Consider the following 17,158-nt stretch of genomic DNA (forward strand, 5'->3'; position numbering starts at 1 on the left):
TAAAATAAATACATTTAATTAATTAAATAAATAATAAAATGCATCTGTCAATTTATAATTGTTAGTTTAGGTAACACAATTACTGTACAATATAATAAATCGACAAACATAAAAATAAATAGACAAACATGAAAATGACATAAAATACAATAAATACCATAAAATAATTGTAATTAATTATTTAATTATATAAATATTGAATAAAATGCATGTCTATTTACAATTTTTAGTTTAACACAATTATTGTACAATATAATAAATCGACAAACATACAAATAAATAGACAAACACGAAAATAACACAGACGCCTGTTCCTAAAATAAAACATTTAATTTGAAACCGGAAGTGCTCTTCTTTTGTTCTCATGTTCTGTCAAGTGGTGGCAAGATGGCGGCGCCCATGAGGAGGACATTGGTCGCTCTTCACAGAGCAACTTGCAGCAGTTTGAAGGTACTGAGACATTTTGTGACGCTTTACTTCATTAAATAAAGTCGGTCAACATATTGTTGAAGAATCGTTTTTTTTGTTTGGTCTAAAAGTGTCTTTTTTTAAAGGAGCTAGCTTAGCTAATGTTAGCCGCCATGAAACAATATTTACTCCAGGAAAAGAAAAACGATATCAATAACTAAAAAACAAAATCTCACAGCAAGTTACACTTCTGACCTGCTGCCATTTACCCTCAATTTGACCTGAACAGTCGCATGTTTACCTGGTATAACATGAAGGGGACGTCCTTTGCAGTGGTGGGGTGAAGCTAACTCAGAACATAACTCCACTTTACCCCAGTCCGTCCACGTGATGCTTCTGTCTGCACGAAGATGAAGTGAAGAAGCGTTAAGAGGCTGATCTTATACTTTTAACTCCAGTGACAGAAATGTGCTGCTTTTCCTTCATTGATCTTGTGTGTACACAGACATGGAATCTACACATTCACACACTGCTCTCGTCCTACTGATGATATATAGAATAATCAGCAGAATAATCAATAATCAGAATATTTTTGATCTTAAAGATCATAACTTTAAATTACTGCTTCTACTTTAATGCAAAAATAATGATATACAATAGTAGAACAATCACAGGGGACATCTTCTACTTTTTAATACTTTTTAGTGCTGATTATATTTACATACTTTTATTTCAGTAATAATTTCAATGCTCTGAATATTCTCTCCACCACTGGTTACAGTTAACAAGTAATATGTATGTCCCTTGCTGTTAATTGTGTCACAGCATAATATTATTTGTTGTCAAGTCTTCATTTTGTTTTATTTGCACACTTCATATTTGTTCTACATCTTTTTTTTTCTTCAGAAAAATGGATTAAAACGAATCTTTCCACTCGTAGTTTTAATGATGTATAATAACATGTTTAGAGCTTAGTGCAAACAGTTAATAATTCATCTCTAATATCTCTTGTCAAAAAGACATTGTCAATAGATATTAGAGATACATTATTAACTGTTTGCATAAAGCTCTAAACACCTTATTATACATCATTAAATTTACTGATGGAAAGCTTTGTTTTAATCCATTAAAAATAAAAAAATGTATTTCCTTATTTGAATGGCGCATTTTTATAGAATACAAACCAAAAGTAAAATTATTATATTTTATTATATTATTTATTATGAAAAAGTCAATACTGCCCAACAACTAACCATGCAACTGAGATCTCTATTTTATTTTTCCAAGTGCCTTTATGTACTTTTGATGTGCCTTCTTATGCTTTGTGTAATGTGAAGGAAAAAAATGAAAAAAGATAATATTTAGAATTTTTAAAGGTTTACTGAGCGGTAAAAATAATAGTCTGGTGCTTTGTCGAGCAGCTGCTATAATAAACCCACATGTGTCCATGGCGTCTGATATATTTCATGCTTATTCTGATAATTTGTGTAACGACGCACAACAATGGAGGATGACTAACCGCTCTGTGTCTCTCAGAGCGCAGAGGCGTCTCTGGACCTGCGGCGCCCCGGCCCGCTTTACGTGCCGGTGCGCACCAAGAAGCGGTACTTCGTGCCCCCGGTGGTGGGTCTGAAGAGGAGGAAGCAGGAGCAGAACCCCGACGCCAAGGCCCGGACGGCCGGCATCGTCTTCAGGCAGCAGTACTTCGAGAGGCCCATCAACATCTCCTGCACCGGTAAGAACCACGACGCTCCTCCTCACCAGTCTTCTGGTGTCACGTGATGGAATGTTGAGAATGCAAAGGGTTCTGTTCACGATCGCCACCCTGCTACACGCATCAATGCAACACACGAGCCTGTTGGATGTCGCCCCCAGCGGGAGTCTTCGACCCCTACGTCCCTCCAGAGGGCGACGCCCGTCTGTCCTCTCTGTCCAGAGAAGGCCTGAAGCAACGGGCGGAGCAGCTGAGACAGAGCGCCACCTCGCAGCTGGCGTAAGATCTCATCTCCTCTGTTCTCCTCATCTCACCTCCTCATCTCCTCTGTTCTCCTCATCTCCTCTGTTCTCCTCATCTCACCTCCTCATCTCCTCTGTTCTCCTCATCTCACCTCCTTATCTCCTCTGTTCTCCTCATCTCACCTCCTCATCTCCTCTGTTCTCCTCATCTCCTCTGTTCTCCTCATCTCACCTCCTCATCTCCTCTGTTCTCCTCATCTCACCTCCTCATCTCCTCTGTTCTCCTCATCTCACCTCCTTATCTCCTCTGTTCTCCTCATCTCACCTCCTCATCTCCTCTGTTCTCCTCATCTCACCTCCTCATCTCCTCTGTTCTCCTCATCGCCTCTGTTCTCCTCATCTCACCTCCTCATCTCCTCTGTTCTCCTCATCTCACCTCCTCATCTCCTCTGTTCTCCTCATCTCACCTCCTCATCTCCTCTGTTCTCCTCATCTCACCTCCTCATCTCCTCTGTTCTCCTCCTCATCTCCTCTGTTCTCCTCATCGCCTCTGTTCTCCTCATCTCACCTCCTCATCTCCTCTGTTCTCCTCATCTCACCTCCTCATCTCCTCTGTTCTCCTCATCTCACCTCCTCATCTCCTCTGTTCTCCTCATCTCACCTCCTCATCTCCTCTGTTCTCCTCATCTCACCTCCTCATCTCCTCTGTTCTCCTCATCTCACCTCCTTATCTCCTCTGTTCTCCTCATCTCACCTCCTCATCTCCTCTGTTCTCCTCATCTCACCTCCTCATCTCCTCTGTTCTCCTCATCTCACCTCCTCATCTCCTCTGTTCTCCTCATCGCCTCTGTTCTCCTCATCTCACCTCCTCATCTCCTCTGTTCTCCTCATCTCACCTCCTCATCTCCTCTGTTCTCCTCATCTCACCTCCTCATCTCCTCTGTTCTCCTCATCTCACCTCCTCATCTCCTCTGTTCTCCTCATCTCACCTCCTCATCTCCTCTGTTCTCCTCATCTCACCTCCTCATCTCCTCTGTTCTCCTCATCTCACCTCCTCATCTCCTCTGTTCTCCTCATTTCACCTCCTCATCTCCTCTGTTCTCCTCATTTCACCTCCTCATCTCCTCTGTTCTCCTCATCTCACCTCCTCATCTCCTCTGTTCTCCTCATCTCACCTCCTCATCTCCTCTGTTCTCCTCTATTCTCCTCATATCATCTCATGTCGTTTCCTCATCTCATCTCCTCTCATATCATGTTGTCTCATGTCGTCTCCTCCCATCTCATGTTGTCTCCTCATGTCGTCTCCTCTCATCTCATGTTGTCTTCTCATCTCATATCGTCACCTCTCATGTCGTCTCCTCTCCTCTCCTCTCATGTCGTCTCCTCTCCTCTCCTCTCATGTCATGTCGTCTCCTCTTATCTTCTCTCATGTCGTCTCCTCTCCTCTCATGTCGTCTCCTCTCATATCATGTCGTCTCCTCTCCTCTTATCTCCTCTCATGTCGTCTCCTCTCCTCTCATGTCGTCTCCTCTTATCTTCTCTCATGTCGTCTCCTCTCATATCATGTCGTCTCCTCTCCTCTTATCTCCTCTCATGTCGTCTCCTCTCCTCTCATGTCGTCTCCTCTCCTCTCATATCATGTCGTCTCCTCTCATCTCCTCTCATATCATGTCGTCTCCTCTCCTCTCCTCTCATGTCGTCTCCTCTCCTCTCATATCATGTCGTCTCCTCTTATCTCCTCTCATGTCGTCTCCTCTCCTCTCATGTCGTCTCCTCTCCTCTCATGTCGTCTCCTCTCCTCTCATCTCATATCATGTCGTCTCCTCTTATCTTCTCTCATGTCGTCTCCTCTCCTCTTATCTCCTCTCATGTCGTCTCCTCTCCTCTCATATCATGTTGTCTCCTCTCCTCTCCTCTCATATCATGTCGTCTCCTCTTATCTCCTCTCATGTCATCGCCTCTCCTCTCATGTCGTCTCCTCTCCTCTCCTCTCATGTCGTCTCATCTCCTCTCATATCATGTCGTCTCCTCTTATCTTCTCTCATATCGTCTCCTCTCCTCTCATATCATGTCGTCTCCTCTCCTCTTATCTCCTCTCATGTCATCTCCTCTCCTCTCCTCTCATGTCGTCTCATCTCCTCTCATATCATGTCGTCTCCTCTTATCTTCTCTCATGTCGTCTCCTCTCCTCTCATATCATGTCGTCTCCTCTCCTCTTATCTCCTCTCATGTCATCTCCTCTCCTCTCATGTCGTCTCATCTCCTCTCATATCATGTCGTCTCCTCTTATCTTCTCTCATGTCATCTCCTCTCCTCTTATCTCCTCTCATGTCGTCTCCTCTCCTCTCATATCATGTCGTCTCCTCTCCTCTTATCTCCTCTCATCTCATGTCGTCTCCTCTCACCTCGTTGCCTCGTTTCTGGACATCTGACCCGATGCCCTCTGCGGTAAACAAGTGGAAGCTGAACTTCTTTCTTTTCTTTCCTTCTTGTCTTCTCCCAGGATTCGTAAGATCAAGGAGTACGACCCTCAGTTCACGTCGAGGGGCTTCGCGGAGCAAGCTCGGGAAATCTTCATCGAGGCCCACGGCGCCCTGACGCAGTAAGACGAGAAGAACCCGTTTCTCTGGTTTCACTTCCTGACATGACGACTGAGCCGATGTCGTGTTGGCCGCTCGTGTTATATTTCCTCCATTCAAGACGGCTCTTAACAAACAAACAGAGCCAGAGTTATTCATTACATTAAGAAAGCAGCTGTTTTACAAACCTTCGAATGACTTAAAGGTACAGTACGCCCCACTAAAAACAAAAACATGAGTTTTGTTTCCTGTGGTGCTACGTATCAGTGTGGATGGTGTCACTGTGAGGAGAGATGTCCGCCTTCTCTCAAAAACAATGGCATGATGAAGATAATCGAGGATAATATTAACATTTGTTTTGACTATATACACATGTTTAAATGAGGAAGGCACGTCTAAATGTCCAGTTTGTAGAGTGAGCGTCACGTGGTGGGAACGATGGTCGAGAGGAGAATAGTTCTTAAATGAAACCCAAAGGTCGCCGACCCCGAGCTTTACATCGAGATACAAGAAGGTTTTCCGCATTTTGCATTCTGGGTAAATTGTGGAAACCCCGCCCCCTTTTTCCATGGCGGTTCCCTCGGTGCATGCGGTCTATTGGACTGTGATAACCTGAGGAGGCGGAGCTCTCCTGTTCTCCGACCTGCCGACACGGACCAGGATGCATTGCACACGCTGATGCGTCATAACGCAGCGCGTCATGTGACCGAACGTCTTGTTTTCTGCAGGTTCGACAAGGAGAAGCTTCACTCCCTGGTGACAGAGAGGGGTTACCCCGTGAGTTCATCCACTCATTCAGCTTCATCAGAGGCCCGATGTCACTGTCGTCTTGACTCCTCCCCTCACCCCCCTGTGCAGGAGATGACGAGGGGGAACCGATACAAGACCATCAGCTGGAGGTTTCTGGAGTCCCTGGAGCCGCCCAAAGTGGTGCACGCCCGCTGCCCCGACATGGTCACCAAGGGCAACCTGTACGGCCAGGTGACGGTGCGCCTGCACTCCAAACAGGTACGCCTGGTCGTGATACGAGCAGCAGGTAGCCGTGTGCGGAGTCTTCTCTCAGTGTGTCCCTGTGTGTGGTCATCATTGTTTCCCTGTAAAGCTTCTGTGTTTCACAGAGTTAATGCAAAAGCAACTTCAAGAGCAGTTTAGATATTCCGACCGGTCATCTCTGCTCTTCTTTGCGTCCGGGCCCGTCTCCGCAGATTCTGGCCATCTACGACCGCTTCGGGAGGCTGATGCTGGGCAGCGAGGAGCAGCCGAAGGACGTGCTGGAGTACCTGGTCATCGAGCGCCACCTCGTCAACGCCTACGGCCGCTGGAGGCTGCACGGGAAAATAGTGCCGTCCTGGGCTCCGGCCAAAGACCCCATTATCAAGGTGACCCTCCGCTACAGTTATCTTTTAGTAGAAGAAGAAGAAGCTCCTGTCAAGGAGGTCATTTCAATAAACTTTATTAACTGGCGTCGCTGTAGCGACCACATGAACGAGGCGTTTCAAGCTTTTCAGTTTAATTTTCTAATGTTTTCAGTGAATTATTTTCCTCACTTCATTTTGCTTCTTCTCCTAAAATAGCAGCTGATTGGTTAGAGTTCAAAAGCGACTCACGCCCGGGTTTAATGGACCTTATAAACAGTCACTAACTAATAAACGGGAGGAAAAATACAGAAAACTGTCCATCGTGATAAACAACAACAACAAGAAGGGAGAGCAGGATATATTTTCACAGCGATGATGTTTATGTTTTTTAATTGGCTTTCTGGTGTTTTTGCACAATGAAAACAGATTTTCACACCTTTTTTTGCCCTGGAGCTTAATTTCTTCTCTGAAGAAGACGATATGTTATTAAAAGCAATATTTAATAGATATTTAATTTGACTCTGCTCCCCCCCCCCCCCCCTGTGTGTCCTCCTCCAGACCGTCATGATTCCCGGTCCGGAGCTGAAGCCGGGTCAAGAGTTCGAGGCCCTCAACTACGAAGTTCCCAAACCGAAGGCGGTCCAGTGGAATAAGTAGGCCACCGGGTGGCGCTGCGCTCAACATCCAACCCCACCGGGACATTATGAGGGTTCACATTCCGTTGAACAAACTACCGAGTACACAACAGCCTGGAAAAATAACAACAACAATGATACATTTTCTGAAAGTTGTTTCATGCATTTTCAGTGTTTTAAGATTAACTTAAAAAATAAAATGTACACACGTCCAGAAACTGAATGGTTTATTTCTGCATGTTGAAATACAAAAATAAAGTGTCCCATCTGCATCTTCTCATACGAGTCAATTCAACACGTTTCTTTTATAGAAGATTTTTTAGCATTTAAAATAGAAAACGGAGCGTGGGTCTACTTCTCTCTGCAACTCAAAGGATGTGATGCAACAAGTTCCTTTTTCTTCTTTTTTTTTTCTAACGACATCAAATTACAGCACACTCGTTCAAAAGACACACTAACATGACACAATGCTCACAACTAGGTCACTCCATTGATACAATACAAATAATGAACTTGGTGTTTAAACAATCACTGGATGGAAAAAGAAATCACCCGATCGCACACATTGCTGCTAGACATGTAACTTAATTACACCCACACACAGAATACTGTTAATATTGTACTTTTATATTATAATACTGCTTTAAAAGAAGTTGTAGTTTCTTAAAAATGGAGCTCACTGTCAGACATTTAAATATAGGGCCGCTCCTTATGTCAATAAAGTAAGCTGATAATAAATATATTTAATAGTCGTAATATATATTTGATTGGTCCGAGAATCAATTTAATTTAAAACATCTTGTCGGCGACTGTCTGCATATCACTGAAGTCGTGCAGGAGAATCTCGTATTCAACAGGAATGACAATATTTGAGAATATTATTTTGCTGTGACTTTTTTTTCTCCGCAGTGACTCAAAAAGGTAATATCTATATCTGCATAAAGAGAAAACATTAACTAGCAATTAGTAATATACAAATCAACTGAGGCGTTCGCTGCATAACTCACTTTATTTGCAATATTTATTTAATTCCCGAGTGAAAAGCCGGTTTGTTTAGCTGCTGCACAAACGTCCCGAACAATTCGATGTTCTTTGCGATTACCAAATATTTAAAGAGCATTTGTTCCACAAACTGGTGCCCATTGCATTTGTACTGACATTACTTCCTCAATGCTTATATTATAAAACAGTTATGCAGTTGTCACTCCACTATAAAGGGGTTCTAAGGGTGTATGTCTTGAAGTTTATGGTGGTTTATGAATTTTATTTGGCGTCATTTGGTGGCATGTTTATTACGTTATTGTGATTAAATCAAAAGTAAGAGAATGGTAATACTCATTGGCATTTAGTCATTACATCACTTAAGCAAACACGTATGCATAGTTTTATCAATTATTAATACAACATAGAAATATAGTAGTTTGACATCCAGTGCTTCACACTAAACACTTAAAAAAATATGAGACTGAATTTACCGGGCGAAATGATAGGGTTCAATCCACGAGATGCTGTAATTCGGATTTGTTGGTCCAACATACTGTGTACCTTCATGGCGTGCGTATGTGTGTGTGTGTGTGTGTGTGTACTGTCACCTAAAAACATACAGAGACACAAAAAAACATTTCAATTTTAAAACGGGATGTTGGGTAGAAGCAGGAAGAGAAGGGACTTCATCTAAAAGCCTTAGATGCCCTCTTCCATCAGCCAAGAAATGTCCGTCTGTAGTTCCTTGCGAGTCTTTACGAAAGTCTTCTTCTGATGGCGGCAAGGCCCAAAAGTCCAACCTCAAATCACAAAGACCTCAATTCTGTCCTTGCTTCGCAGTTACTTGCTTTCTGACCCAAGTTCCCCTTGACCATCATCAGGCGAAAGGGATAACATTTTTTAAACAAATGGTGGCTATAGATCGGATCACAAGTCGGATGGGAATACGAAAGCCTCGGCGGCAAATTCCGCATCGTCCTCCTCGTCTTCCTCTGGAATGTTCTCGGGCTCCCACGTGAAGACGTCCGAGGCGTCCGCGAACGAGCTTGATCGGCTCCTCTCCATCTGCCAGGGACACAAAGCATCACGCCGGCCCAAGTTTTCTTTTGTCCCGTCAATCTGCTCCGTGCTCATATCTGATGGACCTTCTTCAACGCCGAGTGGGCGCTGGATCTCTGGGACGTAATCTTGGTTTATGTTGGGAATATCAACTTTGCTTTCGTTTGAGGTTTGTGGCTCCTGAGAGGCCCACGGACAAACGTCTCTTCCATTGGACTCTTGCTTTTTGACTACTTCTGGTTCCCCTGTGTCCCATGGACAAACATCTCCCCGGGTACTATATTGCTTTTGGAGTACCTTTGGTTCCTCTGTGTCCCACGGACAAACATCTCCTCCAGTGCCTTGCTTTTTGACAACTACTGGTTCCTCTGTGTCCCACGGACAAACATCTCCTCCAGTGTCTTGCTTTTGGAGTACCTTTGGTTCCTCTGTGTCCCACGGACAAACATCTCCTCCAGTGCCTTGCTTTTTGACAACTACTGGTTCCTCTGTGTCCCACGGACAAACATCTCCTCCAGTGTCTTGCTTTTTGACAACTTCTGGTTCCTCTGTGTCCCACGGACAAACATCTCCTCCGGTGTCTTGCTTTTTGACAACTTCTGGTTCCTCTGTGTCCCACGGACAAACATCTCCTCCAGTGTCTTGCTTTTTGACAACTTCTGGTTCCTCTGTGTCCCACGGACAAACATCTCCTCCGGTGTCTTGCTTTTTGACAACTTCTGGTTCCTCTGTGTCCCACGGACAAACATCTCCTCCAGTGCCTTGCTTTTTCACAACTTCTGTGTCCCAAGGACAAACATTTTCCTGGGTACTATCTTGCTTTTGGAGAACCTTTGGTTCCTCTGTGTCCCAAGGACAAACATTTCCTCCACTGGTGTCTTGCTTTTTGACAATTTCTGGTTCATCTGTGTTCCAAGGACAAACATCTCCTCGGGTACTATCTTGCTTGTGGAGCACCTTTGGTTCCCCTGTCTCCCGTGGACAAACATCTCCCTGGGAATTGTCTTGTCTTTGTTGTTTCCCATGACTCTCAGAGTTCTTGGGGGTCTGTGGATATTCTGGTTCCCCACTATCCCACAGACATACATCTGCTGGCCTTTCCATCATGGTCGCTCCAGTTTTATCCGGGGGATCAGTATCCCAGGGACATATGTTTACTCTTGTGCTGTCGTTCCCATCATTCTGTACAGAAGCAGCTCTCAAAGGGGAGATACCCGAGTCTGCTGGTTGGTCTTGATATCCAGTCTCCCAGGGACAAATATCTACTTGGATGGTCATTTGTGTCATCGAGCCTGTATCTGTTGGCTCGGTGTTCCCCTCATCCCATGGACAAATCCCCCCCATGATTTTAGGGGGATCAGGGAAATCCCATGGACAACTTTCTGCTACCACGGTCATGTGTCGACCCAAATGCATGAGAGGGAATCTTGCAGGTTGCTGCTGCTCATTACTTAACGTTTCTTTTGACGCATCGAGATAGATGGGGGTTTTCAGAACTTCTTGCCGATGAGGCACCGACAGCGTTCCCTTGGTCTCCGAGGGATTCAGGTTTTCATATACAACTTCAGCCTTTTCCTGAACATCCCAGGGACAAACATTAACATATTCATTATCTTCCTTCACTGTAGGTGGAGGACCTTCTGCAGTCTCCCAGGGACATATATTTGTTGGACGTTTCATAGACTGTTGTCCCTGTGAACCTCTAGACATTTTGGTGGAATAAATAACTGGAATATCCTGTGATTCCCAAGGACACGCATCGCTACGAACACTTCCTCGCCTGCTCGTATTCCCTTGCTCTTGAGATTCCCACGGACAAATATTTGATGGTTGAGATACCTGCGAGTCCCAAGGGCAGATGTCTGCTTTAACGCTCTGCTGCTTTTTAAAGCCCTCTCCTTCCTGGGAAACTCCATCCCATGGACACGCATCTGTGTTGGGAAAATTGCGGACTGGTGTAAATCGATTACTTCCTCTTCTGTGAGTTGAAGGGGTTCTACAACTGCTAGCAGTTTCCCAAGAACTAATACTACTACGTTTGCTGTTCTGCCTCGATAAAAACACATTTTCGTGAGTGCCGTCTCTTGGCATGTCATCCATGTCCCAAGGGTAGACGGCCGATCTTCCAATCGACAGCTTACGTGGGCTTCTGTCGCAAGAATCCACAGAAGAAAGTCTGATGGCGTTCTGCTTCACGACACACATACTCCTTTTCTGCAGTGACCTCTTTTCCACGCTGGGACGTCGACTCTTTGTTCCCAATCTCGGCGTTGTGGAAGCGCTCTCCTGACTCTTCTGGGACACGGAATCCTCTTTATACGATCTCCCGTCTTTGCTGGACCTGCTTCCCGCGTCAAAGGATCCAACGTCGGTTTTCACAGAGAGCCAGTTGGTGTTGCGGAAGGAGAAGACGCGTTGATCTTTTGTGGCCTTTGATCTCGGAGTGCTTGGTGCACTTGCAGACACACTGGCCTGTGGTTTAAGGAAGTCCGTTCTCCCTATTCCCATATCCTCTGAAGGACGCTTTTCTTTGGGTTGAACATGGTCCCAGGGACAGACGAGCACTTCTGGAGATGTCAGCGCTATCTCTGACGCGTCCTCGTAGGTGACATGCTTCTGGTTCCTGTCTCCTGATTGTTCTTGTTCCACATCCCAAGGACAGTCCTCCTTCTTCTCAAATGACTCTGACTGGAGAACACTCCTGTTCTGGTCCCGAATGGAAAGGCTCTGCCGGGACCTTGACAGCACCGTGCAGGCTCTGGTAACCTTCGCAATGTTCTCCATAGAATGGGCGGCCGCGGAGGTGAGACTCCAGCACTTATGAAGCCTGGTGTGATCAGGATGCAGGAGATTGGTATTAATTGACAGATTTTGGGCGCTGGCCGACTTGCAAACTCCTGGCGGGATATCCAAGGAATCTGTCTCAGATTGCCTGGAAGTTCTCTTCACCGCGTTGGCCTTTAACATGGAGTCGCCCAAGGAAGGGTCTCTTTCCCTGACGTAGTGATGATCACTTTGGGACTTGCACATGGATGGTGATGGCGATGGTGATCTCATGGAACTTTTGTAACTGATACTGACGGTATCCGGGTTCCTCCAGAAGGACTCCGATTGATTCATACTGATCCTACTGCGGAAGGATCCATCTCTGTCCTCGCGGCTGTACTGCCGGCTCATGCTTTCTGGGATCTCCGCAATGCGTCTAATAATGGTTCTCCCCAACGCACATCGAGAACTTCGCTTCTTTGACAGATGGGGGTTGTATGCAGTCATCTTCTTGGTCTTGTTGACTTCTAACTGGGAATATAACTTCCTCAGTTCATCCTGGTGCATATGAAGAAGGGAGGAAATTGATCAGGAGAGGAACAGATATGGAAAGTAACAAGTTAAAGGAGAAGTAACACACGTTTTCATGTAAGAAGAACACCGTTCTTGAGATGTTCATTCTACCGCTGACTGTTTTATCTGATAGTTTATTATTTGAATTAGAATACATTTAAAATCTGTTGAAGTAACTGAAATTAAGGGACATTTATTTTCTTTATTGAAACGGGATCTTAGGAATTTCTTCCACATTTTGTAAATGATGTCCCAGGTTGAAGTGATAACCTCGTTCTGAGGGGATAAGAGAGTTTACCCGAAAGTCATCCGGGTCCACTCCACCTTGTTCACTCCAAGCGGAGTAAAAACTGCTGTTGAGGTACGAGCCGGAGCGCCGCAGGTCCACTTCATCTTCATACACCTCCGCTGCGATCTCCTCTCTCCTGGGCTTGGACACATACAGAAACTGTGGAGGAGACACAGGAGTAAAGATTCACACGGTGACTTTTGGCCTGAGAACACGTTCAAACTCAATTAAATTCAGTTATGTCGAGGCTTGATTGGTGACCCCTCTGACCCCTTTATTCTACCCCAAGATGCTCCGAGTACCTTGGGCAGGAAGAGCAGGGCGAGTGTCATGGTGATGGTCACATGGGTGTGCGTGAAGGAGAGCAGCAGCATCCAATCAGGATGGAGAGAGGGAAACCTGAACCTGAGGGGAACCGGAAAGAAAAACACAATCAGTGCACCGTGTTTAAATACACGACCGTCCAAAAGTTTGGGGTCACATGAAAACTCACTTTTATTCATCAAATTAATTTTCAATGAATATAAAATATAGTCAAGACATTGAGGAGGTTATAAATAATGATTTTTATAGTAAATATTAATGTAGTTCTTCTTGTGGCTCAAAGGAAGGCCAGTTTTATTGCTTCTCTCACCAGCATAACTGTTTTCAGCTGCGCTCACATAAAAAGGGGTTTCAAGGGTTTTCTACCCCTCCGTTAGTCTTCTAAGGCGATAACACAATGTCCCATTAGAACACTGGAGATGGGCCTCTACACACCTCTGAGGTTCAGGGGCACGCTCCTCACTGTTTTACCTGAACAGATGAAACATGGAGGAGAGCAGCAGCTCGTTGTGGATGGCGATGCCCATGTAGCGAGGCTCGTGGAAGGCCGAGGGAACCGGGCGCACGGCGGTCCACAGGGAGCTCCCCCAGCACAGGAACAGGAGCTCGGCTGAGGAGCAACAACGTTCGGTTTTACGCTTCAATTTGAGACGGTTTAGTGCGGTGGTAGCTTTCTAATACGGATACAAATGCTTCATGTTGCGTCAACTTCATCCGTGCTACTTCCTGTCGTTGTGTGCACACTGACTTCCTGTGCAATGATCCTTTAAGTGGGCTCACTTCAGGTTTTACCCTCTAAAATAAAGTCGGCTGGATAAGATAAGATATTATTTTATTCGTCTCCAGGGGGACATTTAGTGATCATAATGATATGATAATATATGAATAATGTGATCGTGCTGGGTAAATGTTCTCATCACCTCTTTGATGTTTGTCTCGTTCGTTTGTCGACGGGATTGAAGGAAAACTAGCGGACAGATTGTCGTGAAACTTTAGCGGAAGGACGAAGAAGCCCGTTTAAATGTTGAAGTGGGGGCCGGAGCATTATCTTTCCCTCTGTGCTGTCAGAGGGCCTCTCACTGAGAGAAATGATGGCCCAAACTACGATGGTTTGACCCACATTGGCATAAACCAAGCCGAAGGTCTTCCGGTATTCTTCTTTCATGTTGATTAAACTTTCATGACCAATATATGAAGTCATAAAATACGCAAATTGCAGAATTCTTTTTCTTCTAAATTTAGTTTAAGGGAAATCACTTTTCTCAAGTGTCCCAGACTCGCTTGGCTCCGCCTCCTCCGCCACTCACCCACAGCCATCATGTAGTCCCAGCGGTCCAGGTAACACAGGTTGAACCCCTGGCCGTCCGCCGTGACGCTCGTGATGAACACCGGGATGTTCCTGTCGCGGTTCTGCAGGACGCAGACCGTCCACGCGCACAGGAACCAGCTGACCGTCATCAGCATCACCGCCAGGATCCTCAGCAGGTGCAGGCTGGACATGTAGGGCGCCCGCTGGGCGGAGCGCGAGAGGAACACCTTCAGGACCCTGTGGGGGAAACGGGCGTTTTAAATGAATCAACGCAGCCCGTGAGCACCAGAGAAAAGTGACGCTGCAGGTTCAGGGACTTTAAAGTGAGGATAAGGATAAGGGGCCATTGAACTGTCCTCCTCCAAAAGTAGGACACAACAAACCGGCGAGGTTCTCTTCTTATTATTTTAAGAGTTTTATAATATCAATAAATGTGTATTGCACTGCTAAATCTTCCTCTGGGGCAAGAAGACGAGTCATAAAGTGTGTGTGGACTTCGAAACTAGAGATTGAGACATGAACTCATGTTTACATTGTTTACTGAGGGAATACGTCAAGAGAGACTTCTATACAACCAGAGGAGTCGCCCCCTCGTGGTCAGTAGAGAGAATGCAGCTTTAATAACATATGAAGCATAGACTTCTATACTGACCCCTGGTAGTCAGTAGAGGTAATGCAGCTTCATCACATGAAGCTTAGACTTCTATACAACCAGAGAAGTCGTCCCCTGGTGGTCAGGAGAGAGAATGATGCTTCATCACATGAAGCCTAGACTTCTCTACTGACCCCTGGTGGTTGGTAGAGGTAATGCAGCCTTAACACAGTCGGACCTACCTGTACATCTTCAGAGTGACCGTCCCGTAGACGATGGAGAAGCCGAGCATTCGGACCCAGCGCATCAGGATACACCTGAAGGTGCTCGGCTTGAAGTACATGATGAACACCTGCAGGGATGGGTTCGTTAGTACAAGTTCTGCTTCCACTATGACTTCAAAGTAATATTAACCCCCTCTTCCTCCTCGCCCCCCTCACCCTCCTCACCCCTCATCCTCCTCACCATTGGTCCATCACGGTGTAACCCGTGAAGATCTTCTGATCTCACTCACCGGGAAGTAGAGGAGCAGCGAGCCGAACAAGATGGTCTCCAGCAGCAGGAGGCCGGAGGCCCGGATCCTCTGAGGGCCGAGAGGAGGAGAGGAGGAGAGGAGAGGAGGAGAGGAGGAGAGGAGGAGCGAGAGGAGAGGAGGAGAGGAGGAGAGGAGGAGCGAGAGGAGAGGAGGAGAGGAGGAGAGGAGGAGCGAGAGGAGAGGAGGAGCGTGAGAGACGTTAACTTTACGGTGATGTCATATCTGTGTCCTTCGTGTCACGAGAAAGATGAAAATCCTCTTCTTTTGTGACATCTGCGATTGCGAAAAACAATGTATTTATTTTGAAAGATAGATTTTAAACGTCAATGAAAGCTGCTCCAGAACGACAGCTGCTGGCTGGTGACGTACCTCCGCCCCGCCCCCGTCCGTACGGTGGCGCCACAACCACCACCGACGCCCTGACTCACCCGGTTGCGCCGATGCCTGTAGGCCACCAGCATGCTAACGAAGACGAGCAGCATGGAGACGCCCTGCACGGCCAGCACGCCGCCCCGGAGCAGCCGGGCCTCCTGCACCCAGCAGGGGGCGCCGTCCCGGCAGCTGGCGCAGCCCGGCCAGCAGGGCAGACAGATGGGCGTGTTCGGGTAACACGTCGCGCCGCCGCCGCTCGCGTTCACACGGCCGCCATCTGCATCCACACCTACACGGAAACACGTGAGCGCCTCGAACACGCGTGACCTCCAACGCAGCTTCTAACGTCTGCGCTCCCACATTTTGAACTCATCACAACGTTAAGCTGGACAAAAATAGAAAACATTTATAAATAAATACAATAAACAGGTTTGTTATGTGAAAAGAAATGGTGGATATATATATATATACAAAATAAAACATAAATACAATCTCTCCCTCTCTCTATTATCTATTATATATGTATATATATATAATATAAATATTTACATATATATAAAAAAAGAGAGAGGGACATTGTATTTATGTATATTTATATATATACAGGACTGTCTCAGAAAATTAGAATATTGTGATAAAGTTCTTTATTTTCTGTAATGCAATTAAAAAAACAAAAATGTCATGCATTCTGGATTCATTACAAATCAACTGAAATATTGCAAGCCTTTTATTCTTTTAATATTGCTGATTATGGCTTACAGCTTAAGAAAACTCTAAAATCCTATCTCATAAAATTTGAATATTTCCTCAGACCAAGTAAAAAAAAAGATTTATAACAGCAAAACAACATCAAACATTTGAAAATGTGTTTCCAGGTGTTTCGAGTTAATTAGACGATTCAAGTGATTTGTTTAATACCCTACTAGTATACTTTTTCAAGATATTCTAATATCACAATATCACAATATTCTAATTTTCTGAGACAGTCCTGTATATAATATGTATATATATTTATATATATTTACATATATATATAAAAAGAGAGAGGGATATTGTATTTATGTCTATATATAATATATATATATATATTTACATATATATATATATATAAAAAGAGAGGGACATTGTATATATATATATATATAAAAGAGAGATTGTATTTATATATGTGTATATATATACATATATATTTACAATATATATATTTATATATATGTATTTATATATACTCAAACTTAAAGAGCAACTAACGAACTGAGAGACGCTAAACAGTTCCGTCATCTCACCAGCGGGGGCAGCAGAGGCCCGGTGCGGACTCACCTGGACCTCGTGGCGCCCCCTCTGGGTCGTAGTAGCCCTCTTTGCAGCGGCAGCAGTACTGGCCCAGCTGGAAGCCCTGGCCGGGGCTCGGGATGCACT

General features: G+C 45.2%; 2 protein-coding genes across 2 annotated transcripts in view; one reads left to right on the forward strand and one right to left on the reverse strand.

Moving 5' to 3' along the window:
* The first annotated feature begins 291 nt into the window (after positions 1–291).
* On the forward strand, positions 292–7,216 carry mrpl45 (mitochondrial ribosomal protein L45). Its single transcript, XM_056408430.1, has 8 exons — positions 292–450; positions 1,945–2,143; positions 2,284–2,401; positions 4,868–4,966; positions 5,672–5,720; positions 5,802–5,951; positions 6,149–6,322; positions 6,860–7,216. Exons 1-8 carry the CDS (start codon positions 388–390, stop codon positions 6,956–6,958), a joined length of 951 nt encoding a protein of 316 aa, XP_056264405.1. The 5' UTR covers positions 292–387; the 3' UTR covers positions 6,959–7,216.
* The window catches only part of gpr179 (G protein-coupled receptor 179), a 14,900-nt gene continuing 4,890 nt past the window's right edge, over positions 7,149–17,158 (reverse strand). The window contains exons 3-12 of the mRNA XM_056408369.1: positions 17,060–17,156; positions 15,796–16,028; positions 15,347–15,415; positions 15,075–15,184; positions 14,239–14,477; positions 13,403–13,541; positions 12,910–13,012; positions 12,617–12,766; positions 9,792–12,303; positions 7,149–9,500 (exon numbers count right to left, since the gene is read on the reverse strand). Of these exons, the coding sequence (XP_056264344.1) occupies positions 8,848–9,500; positions 9,792–12,303; positions 12,617–12,766; positions 12,910–13,012; positions 13,403–13,541; positions 14,239–14,477; positions 15,075–15,184; positions 15,347–15,415; positions 15,796–16,028; positions 17,060–17,156 (4,305 nt within the window). The 3' untranslated portion in view covers positions 7,149–8,847. The remainder of the gene's footprint in view (positions 9,501–9,791; positions 12,304–12,616; positions 12,767–12,909; positions 13,013–13,402; positions 13,542–14,238; positions 14,478–15,074; positions 15,185–15,346; positions 15,416–15,795; positions 16,029–17,059; positions 17,157–17,158) is intronic.

Source organism: Pseudoliparis swirei, chromosome 24 (genome assembly GCF_029220125.1).
Source record: "Pseudoliparis swirei isolate HS2019 ecotype Mariana Trench chromosome 24, NWPU_hadal_v1, whole genome shotgun sequence".
NCBI lineage: Eukaryota > Metazoa > Chordata > Actinopteri > Perciformes > Liparidae > Pseudoliparis > Pseudoliparis swirei.